Raw genomic sequence first — 15,212 nt, 5'->3', positions numbered from 1 at the left:
CACACACACACACACACACACACACACACACACACACACACACACACACACAGACAGCTGGGTCTTTATGTTTTGCCAGATCAGCAGAGCCTGAGCCTGAGAGAAAAGGGGGTTGTGTTGTGGAGAGCATGCTCAACCAATTGCTGCATCTCTGATTTCTCATTGCACTTCAACACTGCAGACTCAGTTACACTAGCTGGGGTCAGACATGTGGCTCTTCATGGTTTTCTGCTACGTGCAGCGTTAGTGATGGTACACTTAATGTTTCACTGAGTCAAGTCTGTCATGTACTCCGGTTACTTTAATTGAAGAACAAAAGACATATTTCCAGTTGTAGATGGTTCTTTGTCAGGTTAACTCTTGATGTAAGAGGGTGTTTAATATTAGCCATTAAAAGGGTTTAATTTTTACTCAAGCAGTGAGAAAAATGTAAGATGTTGCTTCTGGTTGTCTCATTTATTTTATTACGCAGTGAGGTATAAGGTTTTGATGGTTGTTTTGACAATAAATATCTCAATATGGTATAGTTAGTATCTTCTGGAAGTCATGTGGTTGAGTTTCTGTGTTGGAGGTCTGCTAGCTTAGCGACAAGGTTAATTGTAAAGCCAATATTTGAGGCAGCCATTGCATATGAAGGGGACATCTTAGCTGTGGTTGTGAGACAAAAGGTTAACATTCGACTTTGTTGGAATATATTTATCAAGTTTTTCACTATTTCACTTATATAAATTACAAAAAAGAATATCAAAATGATCATAAAAATTGTTTGGGGTGGGGCGCGGCAGTTGGTTGCATTAACGAACTTGCGTGTCTTTTGGCCTTTACATAGTTTCTACTCAGAAATATTGACCAAATCTACCCAAATACAGTGCATACAAATTGCTACACCATTACCTTTGGTTGAATTCTGACAGTTTATCTGTGTGGTTAGGAATTGATTTCAGTCACAAACATGACAACTGAACTTTGGATACAAATAATTTGGATGTCGTGATTGCATGTGGTACTGTGTGGGTGGTGCTCTCTGTACATGTCAGCGGTTCATTTACCTCAACGCCAAGCACGCCGAGGCTCTCCAGGAGGTTGTTGGTCGCAGCTGAGACATCTTGGACAGCTTTGGGGTCTGAACTCACATCCTTCTGCCAAAGACAATGGATAATTCTTAGTTCATCTTTCTTAAATAATGACTTCTTTCTTTTACTGCAAARTTCTCTGGAGGAGGAGATTTTCCTTGCTTGTTCGATTAGACAAGATAAACTGTCATGAAATTGTAAGAAGTGAGGCAAAATGAAGATTGTGATAATGAAAATCATAAAGACAGGGAGGCAAGGGAAAAAAAATGTTTAAGGGGATTTGAGCTCTTCTTTTTTTTCCTGTGCAGTCTGGGTACGCCGGTGTTTGAATGTGTGATTGAGAGCTTTCATCTATCACTCTAGGCTGCAGGGTGCTGGAATGTCGGACATTTGATAAAGCACAGGTGTCAATGAAAAGAGAACAGCCTTCTAGGAAAAACCAACAATACTCCAGTGAACTCTCAACTTTCTCTCCCCAACTTGTTCGCTTTTGTCTTACTTCTAATCTATAATTTCTCTCCTCCTCCCTGTTACAGATTCTCACAATCAGGGAAGAGATGGGAGTGTTGCAAGAGTTCTTGCCCTTATACAACATTTTTTGCCCATGTTGAAAAGATTGTCCACGATTGCATCAAAAGGGTTTCGCAAAGTTTGGACTCAGTTTTGAGGACAAAGATTGTTTTCTGGGAATCATATCCTATATTAGTCAGTGCTTGTTCGCATGCCATCAACAAGGCATGCTTTTTTTCTCTATGCTGAAATAATAAGAAACGAGAAAGAACAAACCATAATGAGCATCACTATGTTTTATGTTGACTTTTGATGAAATTCTTGACTTTTTGTTGTTGCTTTTAAGTTCAGAACATAAAACTGTTTTGTTCACCTTTTCACATCCTTCCTCATAATGATTTGTATACAGGTCAAAAGTTTATGGGAAGGGGGAGACTGTTTGTGAACAGAGGAGAGTCGACACCAAACAGGAAAGGGAGGAAATTCTTGTAAAGAAAACATTCCTTATACAAGAAAAACATCTAGATGTCAGTTTTTTTTAAATTATATCCTTTATAATGATCACACTCTGAAGTACAAAAAAAAGAACATTTTACTGCACCACACAAAATGATTAACCTATTATCTATTATAATAAATACTCACAATTATCAACAGGGGAAAAATGGTTTTATAGGGATGTCAAAATTCAAACTGAAATTAACTAAAAAAATAATCAAACTCACCCAAATCGGTTTCAGAAAGTCCAAATTGGAGAGGAAATGGTTCTGAGCCTTGTTCAGCCAGTTACTGGATGATTTGCAGATGATCTCTTGAGTCAAGTGGGACACATTACGGTCTGCAATGTGGACAAACTCCTCCAGCGGTGTAGCGTTGCAAAGATCTCTGAGATGGAATCCAAAACCTTTCGTGAGCACCTGAAATACAGAAACAAACTAATTAAATTCAAAAGGTCAAAAATAGTCCAATGTATTCCTCTTAAAATACACAAATAATAGCCTAACAATACAAACTTTTGTTTTTTCACCTAGCAACAATAAAACTGCTGGATTCCACAAAATACAATGCATTTAGGAAATTTTAAGATACAGATTGAAGTTTTAAATTCCAGTCCAGTCTGCCAAAATAATCTTCAAATGATCTCTGTATGGTTTATTGTTAAGAAATTTCCCAGATATTCAAGACAATTTCTCAAACATGACTTGGACAATGTTCCAACTATTTATACAATGCAAATAAACACATTTTATTAAGAATTGTGATTAAAACATTTAAAAATATGAAACAAGTTATAAAAATATGAATGGAGGCACTCAAACTCTGATCAACTGACTAATACCTTATGTGATGTCACCAGGGACACATGGGCCTGGAAGCTTGTTTTAAAGAGAGCAGTTTTTAATTTTAATTAGTTAAAGTTTTACAACTAAATAGCAAAACAGAAAGAAAAACTGGCAGATTGTCATAAAACATGACAATCTGTCTAATGTGAGTCAGGTTGATTTTAAAGAAAATTCTTACTTGTAGCTTTAAACTAGGCCTACAGTCAGCTACTATTTCAATAACATTTCAGAGACACACATATTAAGCAGTTAATATAACATTTTGTCACATGTTTTAGAAAGCAATGTTGCATCAAAATGTTTGCTTCACTAGGCAGCTGGAGATCGTCTTTYGCTAATAGGAAAAAAAGTCCTTAGATTTTACAGACTGAAGAAAATCAGCAGAAAACAGCAAATAAGGACTGGTAATATAAATACTGGGACAAACAACGTACTCAGACTTCCAAGAAACCAATTTCATCATAATTTGTTTTGTTACTGTTTATCTCCCCGCCTGCTCTGGAGAAAAGAAAAGTGTTATGTTTCAGTAGGAGAAATCGCAGATAAAGTAACAAAAGGCACTTTTCTGGAACCTACAGGGAACAGAGACTCTTTTTTTTTTTTTTTGGCGACAGAGTCAAGATGTGTGTGTTTGTGAGCAAGAGAAGCTCCCTTAGCCTGCCTCCAAACGTCCTTGACTGCTCTGTGCTTTCCCATCTATTAGCCAACATAACACACGCGCGCACACACAATTGCACAAACACACATATAACACAGCTGTTAATCTGTTCACTGGAAAAAACATCAGGGCTTAAAGCCGGTTGGGAGGATTGGGAATCATACTAATTGACAGACAGAGAATTCAAAACATGTTTTCCTTCGAGAAACATAATGTCGGCCTGTGTGTGTATTCACCTTTTCGCTGTAGAATAAAATATTATTATATTACATTATATGTCAACAGAAACAGCTACAGCAATGTAAACAGTCTCATAATTGTCATTCCTACGGCGGAGCGATGTTCCTGGTGAGCTACGTGATCTATGAGACGTTCCCGTCTGTGATCAATGAGCGCCTGGTAGAAGGGGGCAGCAGGGGCGGAGGGGGTGGTAGAATCAGATGGTGTAACGTGTTTTTGATGTAAAGCCTCTGTCTCTGCACGTGAGGGGAACTGGAAGGGGGGAGGGATGAAAGACGAAGCAATCATGTGACTGCAGCCGCAGAGCAGAGGCGAAGGAAGGGCTGGAGAATCGGTCAGAGAACGCGGTTCGAGTTATTCAGATATAGCTCATATGGAAGAGGATAGGTTTAGAGAATTTCCTTTTAAGACGCAACAAGAAGAAATGGACGCTGAAGAAAAATGTTTATCTTTTCAGCTAAGGGAACAACAGAAAATTTGATGTAGGGGGAAAAAAAATCATGATAAACATACAGGGAAAACAACAAATGGGAGAGGGACTACTGCTCAGTAGCTTGTACATCCATCCATCCATCCAACCCCCGACCCAATGTACTTCCACCCCCCTGGGTATTAAGGGCTTAGCTGTGCTCTGGTTGAATCCTTTAGTCCAACAGATACTGCAAAGCCAAGGTCATTAGATTTATGCACAACCGCTGTGATTTATCTGCAACAACCCTAATATTTTACCTTCTCCAAATTGACGTCAGCCTCCAAAATTTGCTTCAACGTATGATGAGAGAGCGATGCGTTGTGGTGCAGAAAGTGAGAAAGCGTTTCGTCATCTCTCAAGAAGTCTTTCAGCTTGAATCCTGGGGAGGAGGGGAAACAAAATTGCATAGGTGATAGAGTTAAACTTTCAGATTTAAAAATCGTCTTGGAAACGATAGAAGAGAGAACAAGAGGAAGTTTTTAGGTTGCAAAGAAATGTGCTCAGTGAAATATTATTGGTATTTCATAAAAGGGAGTTGCCAGATTCAACAATGCAGACTGTTTGTCCAAATGTTTCAGGGGGATTCAAAGTTGCAAAATGAAATGGGGAGTAACACATCAAAAATGAGCCAACAAATGAAATGAATCCCTGACTTTATCTTATGATTACGAACCACTTCAAGCATTTGAATACTGATGAGCCCCCCAATACACACACAATTCATCTTCCCCGCAGTCTGAAAGCTCTTTGTGCTTTCCTGCATTCCCAAGAAGCTGAACCCTTCCTGAAACCGGCCCGAGTCAGCTGAACAGTACCAGAGATGCACACAAGCACACAAAATTACAGACTGTTCCCGCTTCCTCTGAGCACTGAATTTAATAGTCTACAGAGGTTACTGCGGGGCGTCCAACTTTGGTCCAAATACTTTATCCCTTCTGTCTCAAACTGGCTTCCTCACTAACTTTTCTTACATTCAGCGTTTCTTGAGGAAGCCATGTTATTTTTATTTTCCCCTCTAGTGATTTTTTTTTTCTTTTTGTGGACTTATGAAGACAGTTTGGAGAATTATAAACAAAAAAGAGGAACATATTTTTTAACAATTTTTCATAAACAACAGTTTCGCAAAAGGAGAAGATGTTGCTACTCTTATACTTCCTTTTCCGATGTTCTGTAGTACTGTATGAAATAAAATTTTATACTTTAGCTTTAAAGCATGTTTTTTTTCTTTAAATCATATGTGCCTCAAAACTCCACTGCTTATGGTTCTTCATGTTGTTCCTTTGTGCATACAGATCAATTGACATCTAAACCAACAGCCACAGGAAACACTTGGCTTTGACTGAAACACCCAAGAGAGGAAGTGAAAGAGAACAGAGTGTTTTTCAAGAGACATGTGACTGAAAAAAAATTGTCCTGAAGTGTGTGAGTCCTTTGAAATTTCTGATTTAAGATTAAGCGTCGTCAATATTTTGGCATCAGATTTCTTCGCCAAATATAGCTGTTTATGTACCCCTGTGTGCCTCTGCCAGCTCTGTGTGAGTATTAATGACTTAAACCCTCAGCGGTTAACGGTCAGGGAGCTTTAATGGAGCCTAATCGGCGTCCCACTGGGAAGCTGCAACTCCCAGTGAACTACACGATTACTCAGGAGATCACGTCAGCATAATTCTGATGAAATTTAAAAAAAAAAATTTCCACACAGTGCACTCCAGTGACTCTGTCAATATGTGTAAAATTAATAATAAAGAAAAACACAGAAGTTCACTGCTGAAGCATAATTTAACACTGAAGACAGTGCTGTTAGCTGTGGACAATTTGTACCATCCTTCACACAATGCTCAGTGACTAAACAAGCTCTTTCTTTAATTCTTGCATGGATTTGGTCATTTTAAAATGTTCAGCTTTTGCTCCAAGCCAAGGTAAGTAGCTTCTTTCTTGCAGCTAACAACATTAACACATATCAGTCTTAATTAAATTGCATGTTCTCTTGTACTTCCCATTTTGAATATTAGAATGTTATAGTTACACGCTGGTAAAAATGTTTAAAAAAAAAAATAAAAATAAAATAAAAAATATATATATATAAACATTTCAGGTACTTGTATTTCATAGGAATTATTAGAAGAGTCATCGGGAAATTTTTTTTACAGACTAATGTTTTCAGTTTAACAGCTTTATTTTACATATAAATTGTGAGGTTATGCTTCTGTAATGAAAGATTCATTTATCATCTTTATGGGCTGCTAGTAAGAGTGGAATGTGCTGTATATGTCGACAAGTGATGTGTTTTTATTTTGTTTCTTTTTTTACATCTTCAAAGTGGTTGGCTGATGTTATCAGCAACAGAAGTGAGTGAGATTATGCAGAAAACACTTTGATCTAGGCTGCTATTTCCGAGAAAACTTCCCATTTCAGCTGCTTAGCGATGCATCGTGCTAGAGACGTCTCTGCATAAGTGCATTCTCCCTTGCGGATTTGAGACAAATGGAGAAAGAAATATGGTTTAACTTTAGAAATCATTTGTGATAAAGTGCACAGAAGCTTTCTGAGCCAATAAAAATATTTCAGATGCATCCTGCTCAATTTGTTTCACATCTTACAACCAAACACATTTCAAACGTGGGAGATAATCAATAACTGGGATCTGGCGATGATTGAAGCAGGAAACTAACAAATGCAGAAAAGATTTTTTGAGCACTATATGACTGAAAAATCCTATTTTGGCCTTTTGCTTTGAAGAGACATCTCGCTTGATTAAAACTTAGAATAGCTTCCAAGAAGTGATTATACAATTAGCTTTACCTCCAGGCTAACTAAGACGCAGCCAAAACAATAACAAAAAAAAATTTTGTTGCATAATTTCTAAAGGAAGATCCAATTTGCTCAGTATAAAATTAAATTGATGTCTTATGAGGCATAATGTTGATGTCCTCTCATTTAGATAGAGGAAGTATACTGATGGGCATAAGAATGTGGTATAAATGTAGTTTTAAGCAACAATTAGCTATTCCATCCTTGTTGTTTAATAGTCTTACACTTTAAATTCTCTTATCTTTTTTTATTATATCATGTTATTTCTACAAGACCATTTTACATATTGTTCTTGTCATGAATTGGAGTTGCAGATGGTGAGGATAGGACGTTGTGGACCCAGGTATTTGTGAGAAGTGATAATTTTAATACCAAACACGAAGGAGAACAGAAATCCAGGCAGCACAGGTGAGCGATGAGGCAAGGAAACACAGAGACACTGGTATCACTGGGAATACAGAACCTTAGACACACGACAGGGAGCAGGTGACACAAGTGGGGTTAAATACACAGAGGATAATCAGGGGAAACGAGGGACAGCTGGAAATCGACAACACAAAAACCCAAATCCTCGCAGTTCTGTTTTTCTTCCTTTCATTGTTGTTGATTTAATTAATAAAAAAAACTAAAACCATTTAAATCAGAGACAAAAAAGGTTTAATGTATTTAATTTTACTTTCATCATAAATCCTAACTGTTCCAGTAAAAACCTGAATGGCTTAGAAGAAAGTGTTTATGTTATCTGCAGCAAACTGTAACTAAACTGGGACAGGAAGCAGGGACAGTGTAGTGAAAACAAACTAGCCAATCTATGCGTTGATTACATTTTGTCTGCCAGGGTGGAGTCTAAAGTTTCATACATTTCCTGTTCTGTACCACTGACAGCACGTACGAGCAGACCGTCCCTCCCTACCAGCCCACCAATGTTGATGGAGTGTGGCGGTGATTACTTGCAACACTGGATACTAAACTGCAAACTTAGTCTATCTTTTATATGACACCATTCATTGCAATTAATTTGTACCTACAGTAAATGCTAGATTGGACTCATAACCTTGGGCTCCAATAAGTTTGAGTTAGAACACAGGTGCTGCAGCTGATGAATGGTGAGAAAACAATAAAAAGTCCTGAGTGAGACTGAAAGTAGGGCACTTCTCAACTGGAAGACACAACAAGCGGATAATTAAAGGCGTGTCCTTACGGGCAGGGTTTTTCTGAAGCTTTCTGAGGGCTCCCAGCATTCCCCTGTAGCCTTCGTAGCTCTTATCGTTCTGGGTGTACAGAAGGATCTTCTTGGCATCGTTAAACAGACGGGAAATTCTGGTGACGACAGCAAGAGGAAAAACACAATTACACAATGCTCTTAGAAGCTTCAAAAAGACACAAAGAGGTCTTCTAAATTGTAAAAACAAACACATTCTGCATTTCTGAACAAATGTTAATAGTGCTAATACTAAACAGCATAAAGAAAAACATTTCTTAGCCACTTTACTTACATGGAGTCATTAAAATTTCCAACTATGCCTGGAGTCTCTCCAGGGGTTGGATTACGAAAGCAGGGATTGTTGGCATTACAGATAATGCCTTGTACCCAGGGCAGGGTACCTGCTGAGGGCATGGCCTTGTTAGGAAAGTGGCCTGGGGTAAAAAAGCAAACATTTTTCATGATAAGTTAAATACCAGAATAGGTAAAACGTAAGACAACTGTAAATAATAATGAGATACATGGTATTCCTCGAAAAAAACCTCAATGTTTAGTTTCTTTGTTTTCTCAGTAGCAGTTGTTTCAAATGTACAAATAAAAAGCTATTCATAAAATAATAGAAAGGGAGTCGAAGAGGTTCAACACTTCTTCACTTTGTCGGCTCGGTTTAATTTTGCAGGTTGGAGTCTTTTTGAGATGCTATGTGTTACACATTTTAATAACTTTTAGATGCTTTCTGTCGCTGAACTGTTACGTGGCAGAAGGTTGAGAAAGCGGCYGCACTTTTCCTGCAGCTGATGGTTTAGTCACAGATTCACATAGTGCAAACAAATGTTGACAAAGTAGATAAGCTCCTTGTGTGTCAATAATAAGGACCTCAGATGACTACCATGTTGATCTTTCTGAGAATCAAATGTTTTGCCTAAAAATAGCATAATGGAACAATTCAGTGATACAGCATCCTCTATCTTTTTAAAATAACATTCTTCAACATGTGTTTTGTTAGTACAATACTGGTAGTGAATAAAGTTTAATCTAATTCACTGAAGGTTACCTGCGGTGTACTACAAGGTTCTATATTAGCTCCTCAAATTTTCAACGAGTCAATTTAACTTAAATTCAACTTTTGCGTGGGTAGCAAAACATTGCATTTCCCTGAAAAGGTTTACAGCTTCTGAATAAAGTTTTCAAGTGATGTTTTCATATAAACATTCTTTTTACTTACATTCATGTTGTTCATAGGGAGGATAATACATCCGGACTGATATCAGGATGAAGAAGATGAACAAGGGCCAAATGATTTCAATCAGCAGCTGGATCTAAGGGACAAAGGATGACGGGAAGGCGTTAATCATTTCTAGACACAAATCATGACTGATGAGTTAATCAGCTCCTGACTGATTCTTTTCATTTGTTCTTCAGTTGTTGCAGATTTCTTTGTCTCATTTTCAGTATTTGATTCAAGAAAAGCTACATTTTGAGTACATTTGACTGGTTTACTTTACAAACATTGAATCTCACCATGAATCTGCATAAAGTACATTGCTTGATAAGCTGCTAGAGAGCGAGACAGAGACGGGGAGATCTGTATGGGATTTTCCGTCCGCACCATATGGCCTTTGAGCTTCAGCTGCCCACTTGACGCAGTGGGTCAGACATGCAGTGTGACGGATGAAGAACAGAGCTGCTGTCTCAACAATATGCACTGTATTCCTTTTGTCAGAGGAGACTGTTGAGGAAGTCACGCGGCCACAGCTGCCACTTCGAGGAGCTGAGAAGTGACCTAATTGTATGCAGACTAACTCTGTATAAAGGAGCACTTATGTTAACTTGTCAGACTGAATCTGATTTGCATAACTTTGAGTGTGTGGGCATCAACCGGCACATGATAGTAGCCAGACAAATAGATCTAACCGATGACTGTGTCATCCTCGCATCTATCTCTGACTTAGTCAGTCTCCACACTGTAAGACTTCTCAATTAAAACGTCTCAGAGGACAATAACATCACTCCTCTCTACCCACTTATGGGAACAATACGTGTGAGTAAGCACACGAGAAAAAACGTTGGATTTAAAGTCAACCAGCTGGAAATGTGAATGAGTTCAAGCAGAGTTGGGGAAATTATTCAACATTTTGTATAATTATTTAAATAAAAATAATATTAGTAGAAATGCATCGACTTTTCTTTCCCCGTGCATTTTTGGAAATTTCTTAAATTCTGATTTGCCCAATCCAGGTTTTACATCTTAAAGATTTGTTTAAAATGTAAAAAAGAAACATCAAGCATGTCCCTAACTTCTTATTTTGCATTTCCTATTTTTTTCATCTTAATTGTGTTACTATAATTTTTTATTATAAACTGTATTATGTTTTTGTTTGCTCCAAGTGTATAAAACAATGCAATATAGGTTTTAAGGTAGTGCAGGTTAATATAAGTGTAAGAAACTTTAAAAAATGCATCAGTTTCAAAACTGTCAACTGAGAGTTTTTAGTTTAATGTGTTCAAATTAATATTTTTTTATTTCATATTGACTCGGCTGTCCACAGATAAATCAGAGCAAAATTTGGCTCCACATTTATTGCCCCCTGTTGCATCTCTAAATATTAGCTCAGTTACATAAGTAGACATACTCAGAAATGTGTGCTCAAAAATTTATAATTTCACAGAAAGAGTAGGATTTAGAAAAATTACAGATGTAATAATCAGTCATAACTTACAGCTGTGTTTATGATTCTTTCAAATCAGTGATTAACAGAGTACTTACGGTTTGTCGTCGTCTGTAGGTGAAGTTCTTCCATAGCAGTAGACCCAGCTGAGTGGAGACCGCCATGTTGCCGTCTTCCTAACCTCAATGAGCCAACTCCAGCTCCTCACTGAGAAAACACAAAAAAAAAACACAAACACACAAAAAAAACACAGGGTCAAACACAACAAGCATAAAACACAGAGATGACTCAAAAACAGATATCAAAACCATTAATTTACACTTTTCTTGTCGTGGAGAAATAGTTATGTAGCTATAACAGACGCGTGTTAAGCCTCTTTAATTTAGCTGTGTTCTTGTGAAAGAAAACAGTGGTCAATTAAAGAGGATGCTCTCACGCAGAAAAATGGATTTGAAAACAGAACAGAAAGTGATTACATCTATAGAAGACGACCAAAGACACGCAACGATAAGAGGGGGAAAAAAACAGCAAGAGGAAGGTTCAAATTGGATGACAAGCATTTCTTGGAAGAGCAAATAATCTTAAAATTAAACCATTAGAGGCAAACTACAGTGAAACGCCGGAACATTCACCTGTTGGAACAAAACTCCTCTGACCTGAAACACAGAGCTGCCAAAATACCAGCGAGGCTCGGCAAAATTCAGCCAACCGACTGGAAGACAGCTGCCAACTCTTGCAAATTCAGCTCCACTTAATGTAAACACTTCTGTCCAAAGTTCAAGCACTTCATCTGTGAGGATGAGTGGGTGGGGAGAGGATAGGGGAGCCGGTGTGGGGGGAGGATTGAGCCCATGAAAAGTTGTCAGTAGACTGGCTCCAGCCAGATAACACCTCAGAATCAAACATGATGTTCCTATTGATGTGAATTCAAAATTTAGGAATGGCTTCAACTCATTATTTTCTCTTTGTTTATTCTTTACAGAATTAATAATTAAACAGTTTTATTTTTTAAAGTGAAATGTGATCTTATTTCTTTGAAAACAATTTGTATTTTGATGTTATTCATCAATCTAGAAACGTAAACTCTTCTAGTAAGAAGTCTTTGTACTGACATTGCACATTGGACTGACATTATGTTGACCTTTCACCTAGACCAAAGGAATGGTGCATCTCACTGATCCAATCTTTATAAAATTATAAAGCAAACCCGAATGCTCTCTCCGTAAAAACTCAGACTGTATTTCATTCAGTATGTTCCAAATTTTTTGGAGTTAGGTGATGAAACTTCACGTTTCATTGGCGGAAGAATCGAGGCCGTCCTGTTTTTCACGCATAATGTCCTTTATACAGATTAAAGCTGATTGGCTGCAGTGGACAGTGGGACCATAGCACGGTGAAGTCAAGGACGGTGATGTTCAAACATAACGTGTCATACTGATTAGTTGATCTGCCGTAAAATCTAACATTCTATTACTTTAAAACAATTTTAAAAAAATAGTCTTAAAGCAAATAACTTTGACCAAATAACTTTTGGTCAAAGCTGTTTGACCAAATCAAATAACTTTGGTCTTTTTTTTTTTTTTTTTTTTAACCACTATCAGGGTCGGATGAATACTCACTGAGGGAAAGAAAATATGCAAGGATTGCTTTTAGCACTCAATCATTCTCAATTTATTACTTTGGATACAAATATATTTAAGGGAAACAGATGTGAAAATTCCCCCAACCAACAAAAAAGACTAATAGATCCACAATGCAACAATGTCCATCTATATTTGTCCTAAAATCAGTTCCTAATTTGCACAAAATGTGCAAAGTAGTAACTTTGCACATATAACAAAATCCACTGAAATACTTACCATTTCATAATAAAAACTAACAGGAACTTTGGGATCCATGAACAAACACAGCGATCCAGCCACATTATCTGTTGCTCGGGTACATCTGTTTCACCCCCCAGTGAGTCACTTGATTTGGTGGCAACAACTACTAAGTAAGCAAGTCAAAATTATATTAATCACAGCAAAACTGCTCCATAGATCTCTGTAAATTAGTAATCTGGCCACATTTTAGGCTGCTGCGTCATGTGACAAGAATAACAAAGCAAGCCATATCAGGCACCGTGTCTTTTTTATTTAACAATCCCTCGCCGTGTCTTGATAAAATGCGGAATTTGGTTGTTTTTCTCAATGTGTGAGCCGATCCGTTTTAAACTAAAACCATTTGAACAAAGATGAATGTATTGCCATCATTCTACTAATATCCACTGTAGCTTAAGACTGATTTTTATTTGATGCAACGGCGAATTGTTTTCGACTCCATTACGCATTTCAACGAGACAAATACTAGGTCGAAATCTACACGTCGTATGCAGAGAAAATATGGGGGTTCTCTAGCTCAGTGACTGGTGCAGAGCGAGGGCGCCTCTAGTGGCATAAAACAKGTCAAAAATCCCATTTATACTTGTTTACCATCTTTCCTCGCTCACGTGTTACATCACATTAAGACAAAATGTTTTTTTCCCTTTTCTTCAACGCCATTGTCCTTTTAGCTCTCATAAAGAGCCTCAAAATGAAAACTGATCAATATTGTTATTTCTTTTTCTTGTATATAAAACAGAGGGGGTATAGTCATCGATGTTGTACGCAAAACGACTTTTTTTGTCTCCAACCTAGCACATCTGAAAACACAATATTTCAACGACGTGGCAGCATCGCATTATGCATGCATGTCAAACGAAATATCGGAGGGTGGAAAAGATTAAACAAGTATCTTAAAAAACACAAAGAGACATTCTCTGTATGACTTTTTTTGTCGAGTGGAAATTACTTAAATGTAAGATAAATTAAAGCAGACATGAGGCAAACGTCTTTTGACGAAATGTTTTCGGTAGGTGTATTTAATAGGATATGAGATTATAAAAAATAATTGTCTTCCAGACTGACTTTTGTGCTTCATTTCATTGTTCTGTTGAACTGGGGTTACTGTCGGTCATCCAGTGTAGCGGCGCTGACCAACAGCTTCGTCAAGTCAAACAAACTAAAGCGACAAAAAAGGCGAATGAACCTACAAAATAAAGCTATACCTGACATAAACTATGTCCTATGACTGATTTAATCCTGTCTGTCTCTTATTAGACCGTATTGTTCTAAATATGTGAATATACAATGCAGCAACAACCATTGTTTTTCAAGTTATGGTCATTTGTGAAGTTGTTATTTAGCATTAAATTAAGACTTTGCAACAACAGCTCATTTATTTTTGTAATCCCTCACCGGATGCTATTTGCTTATACTTTCTAACAGACTCCCGTCTAGAGTCGAGTCCGACTCAGACGCTGTCGAAATAGAAAATTAGAGGCTACAAGAAAAAGAAAAACGTGACATTTATCATTAAAGTAGCAAAACGTCTTATTTTTAAGTAAACTGCACCCTTGGTTTAAGCTACAGACGTAAAAATGAAGAAAAGTTGCGGATAATTGCATTAGTTCAATTAAAGTACAACATTTTCCTTACAACATAAAAAACAGTTTTTTTCTTCTTCTCAGTTCCAGATTTACACAATTAGCCTAACAACATGCTAACAACAAGACAAAAAGCGATGAAATATGTGGTACGGCATTTTCGTCTTAACAAAGAAATTCCAAATCTTTGCGTAAAACTCACAGAAGTGCACGTGAAGTCACCAACCTCAATCTTAATGTGTTTACTCGCTCTTCTGCCTCTCATCAGTTGAAAGTCCTTTTCTAAAACAGAACTGAAAAACGAGGTTAACAACTGCGTCCCTCTGACGCCGCTGTCCTCCTTGTTCTTTGTCAGTGTCTAGGAAAACAGTTTTTTCTCCCCAGGCAGGCTTTTATAGCGCAGCTCGATGCGGAGCGCAGCAAAGGTAACTAACGGTCACAGTTTGTTGCTGCTCCCTTATAAGGCAAGCACGTGCGGCAGCAAAACATTTCTTAAAGGGCCAGCCTCATTTTTACCGCGCTGGTTTTCAATTAAAGGAGAGCACATATTCAATTACTCCTTGTAATTACGTTATGTAAATAATGCAAATGAATATTTAATTACGTTTTTATATATTTGTTTGTTGGATGAAGAATATCAATGCTTGGTTTATAACTGGTTAACAGTATATGATCTGATTATGTAGCGTAATGGTTTGCTCCGTTATTATTCTATTGAAACTTTGAACCCATAATTCACTTTTGTCAATATTGGCACAGGTTTCATAAT

General features: G+C 37.4%; 1 protein-coding gene across 2 annotated transcripts in view; it reads right to left on the bottom strand.

Annotated features, from left to right (window-relative positions):
• LOC103469417 (ATP-binding cassette sub-family A member 1-like) overlaps positions 1–14,851 on the bottom strand; it is a 33,760-nt gene extending 18,909 nt beyond the window's left edge. For both annotated transcript variants that reach the window (XM_008417117.2, XM_008417194.2), the window contains exons 1-8: positions 14,670–14,851; positions 11,079–11,187; positions 9,537–9,630; positions 8,604–8,745; positions 8,309–8,427; positions 4,554–4,675; positions 2,309–2,500; positions 1,050–1,139 (exon numbers count right to left, since the gene is read on the bottom strand). In XM_008417117.2, the coding sequence (XP_008415339.1) occupies positions 1,050–1,139; positions 2,309–2,500; positions 4,554–4,675; positions 8,309–8,427; positions 8,604–8,745; positions 9,537–9,630; positions 11,079–11,144 (825 nt within the window). In that variant the 5' untranslated portion in view covers positions 11,145–11,187; positions 14,670–14,851. The remainder of the gene's footprint in view (positions 1–1,049; positions 1,140–2,308; positions 2,501–4,553; positions 4,676–8,308; positions 8,428–8,603; positions 8,746–9,536; positions 9,631–11,078; positions 11,188–14,669) is intronic.
• Positions 14,852–15,212: the final 361 nt, after the last annotated feature.

Source organism: Poecilia reticulata, linkage group LG1 (genome assembly GCF_000633615.1).
Source record: "Poecilia reticulata strain Guanapo linkage group LG1, Guppy_female_1.0+MT, whole genome shotgun sequence".
NCBI lineage: Eukaryota > Metazoa > Chordata > Actinopteri > Cyprinodontiformes > Poeciliidae > Poecilia > Poecilia reticulata.
This window is presented reverse-complemented; position numbering and strand designations above follow the sequence as displayed.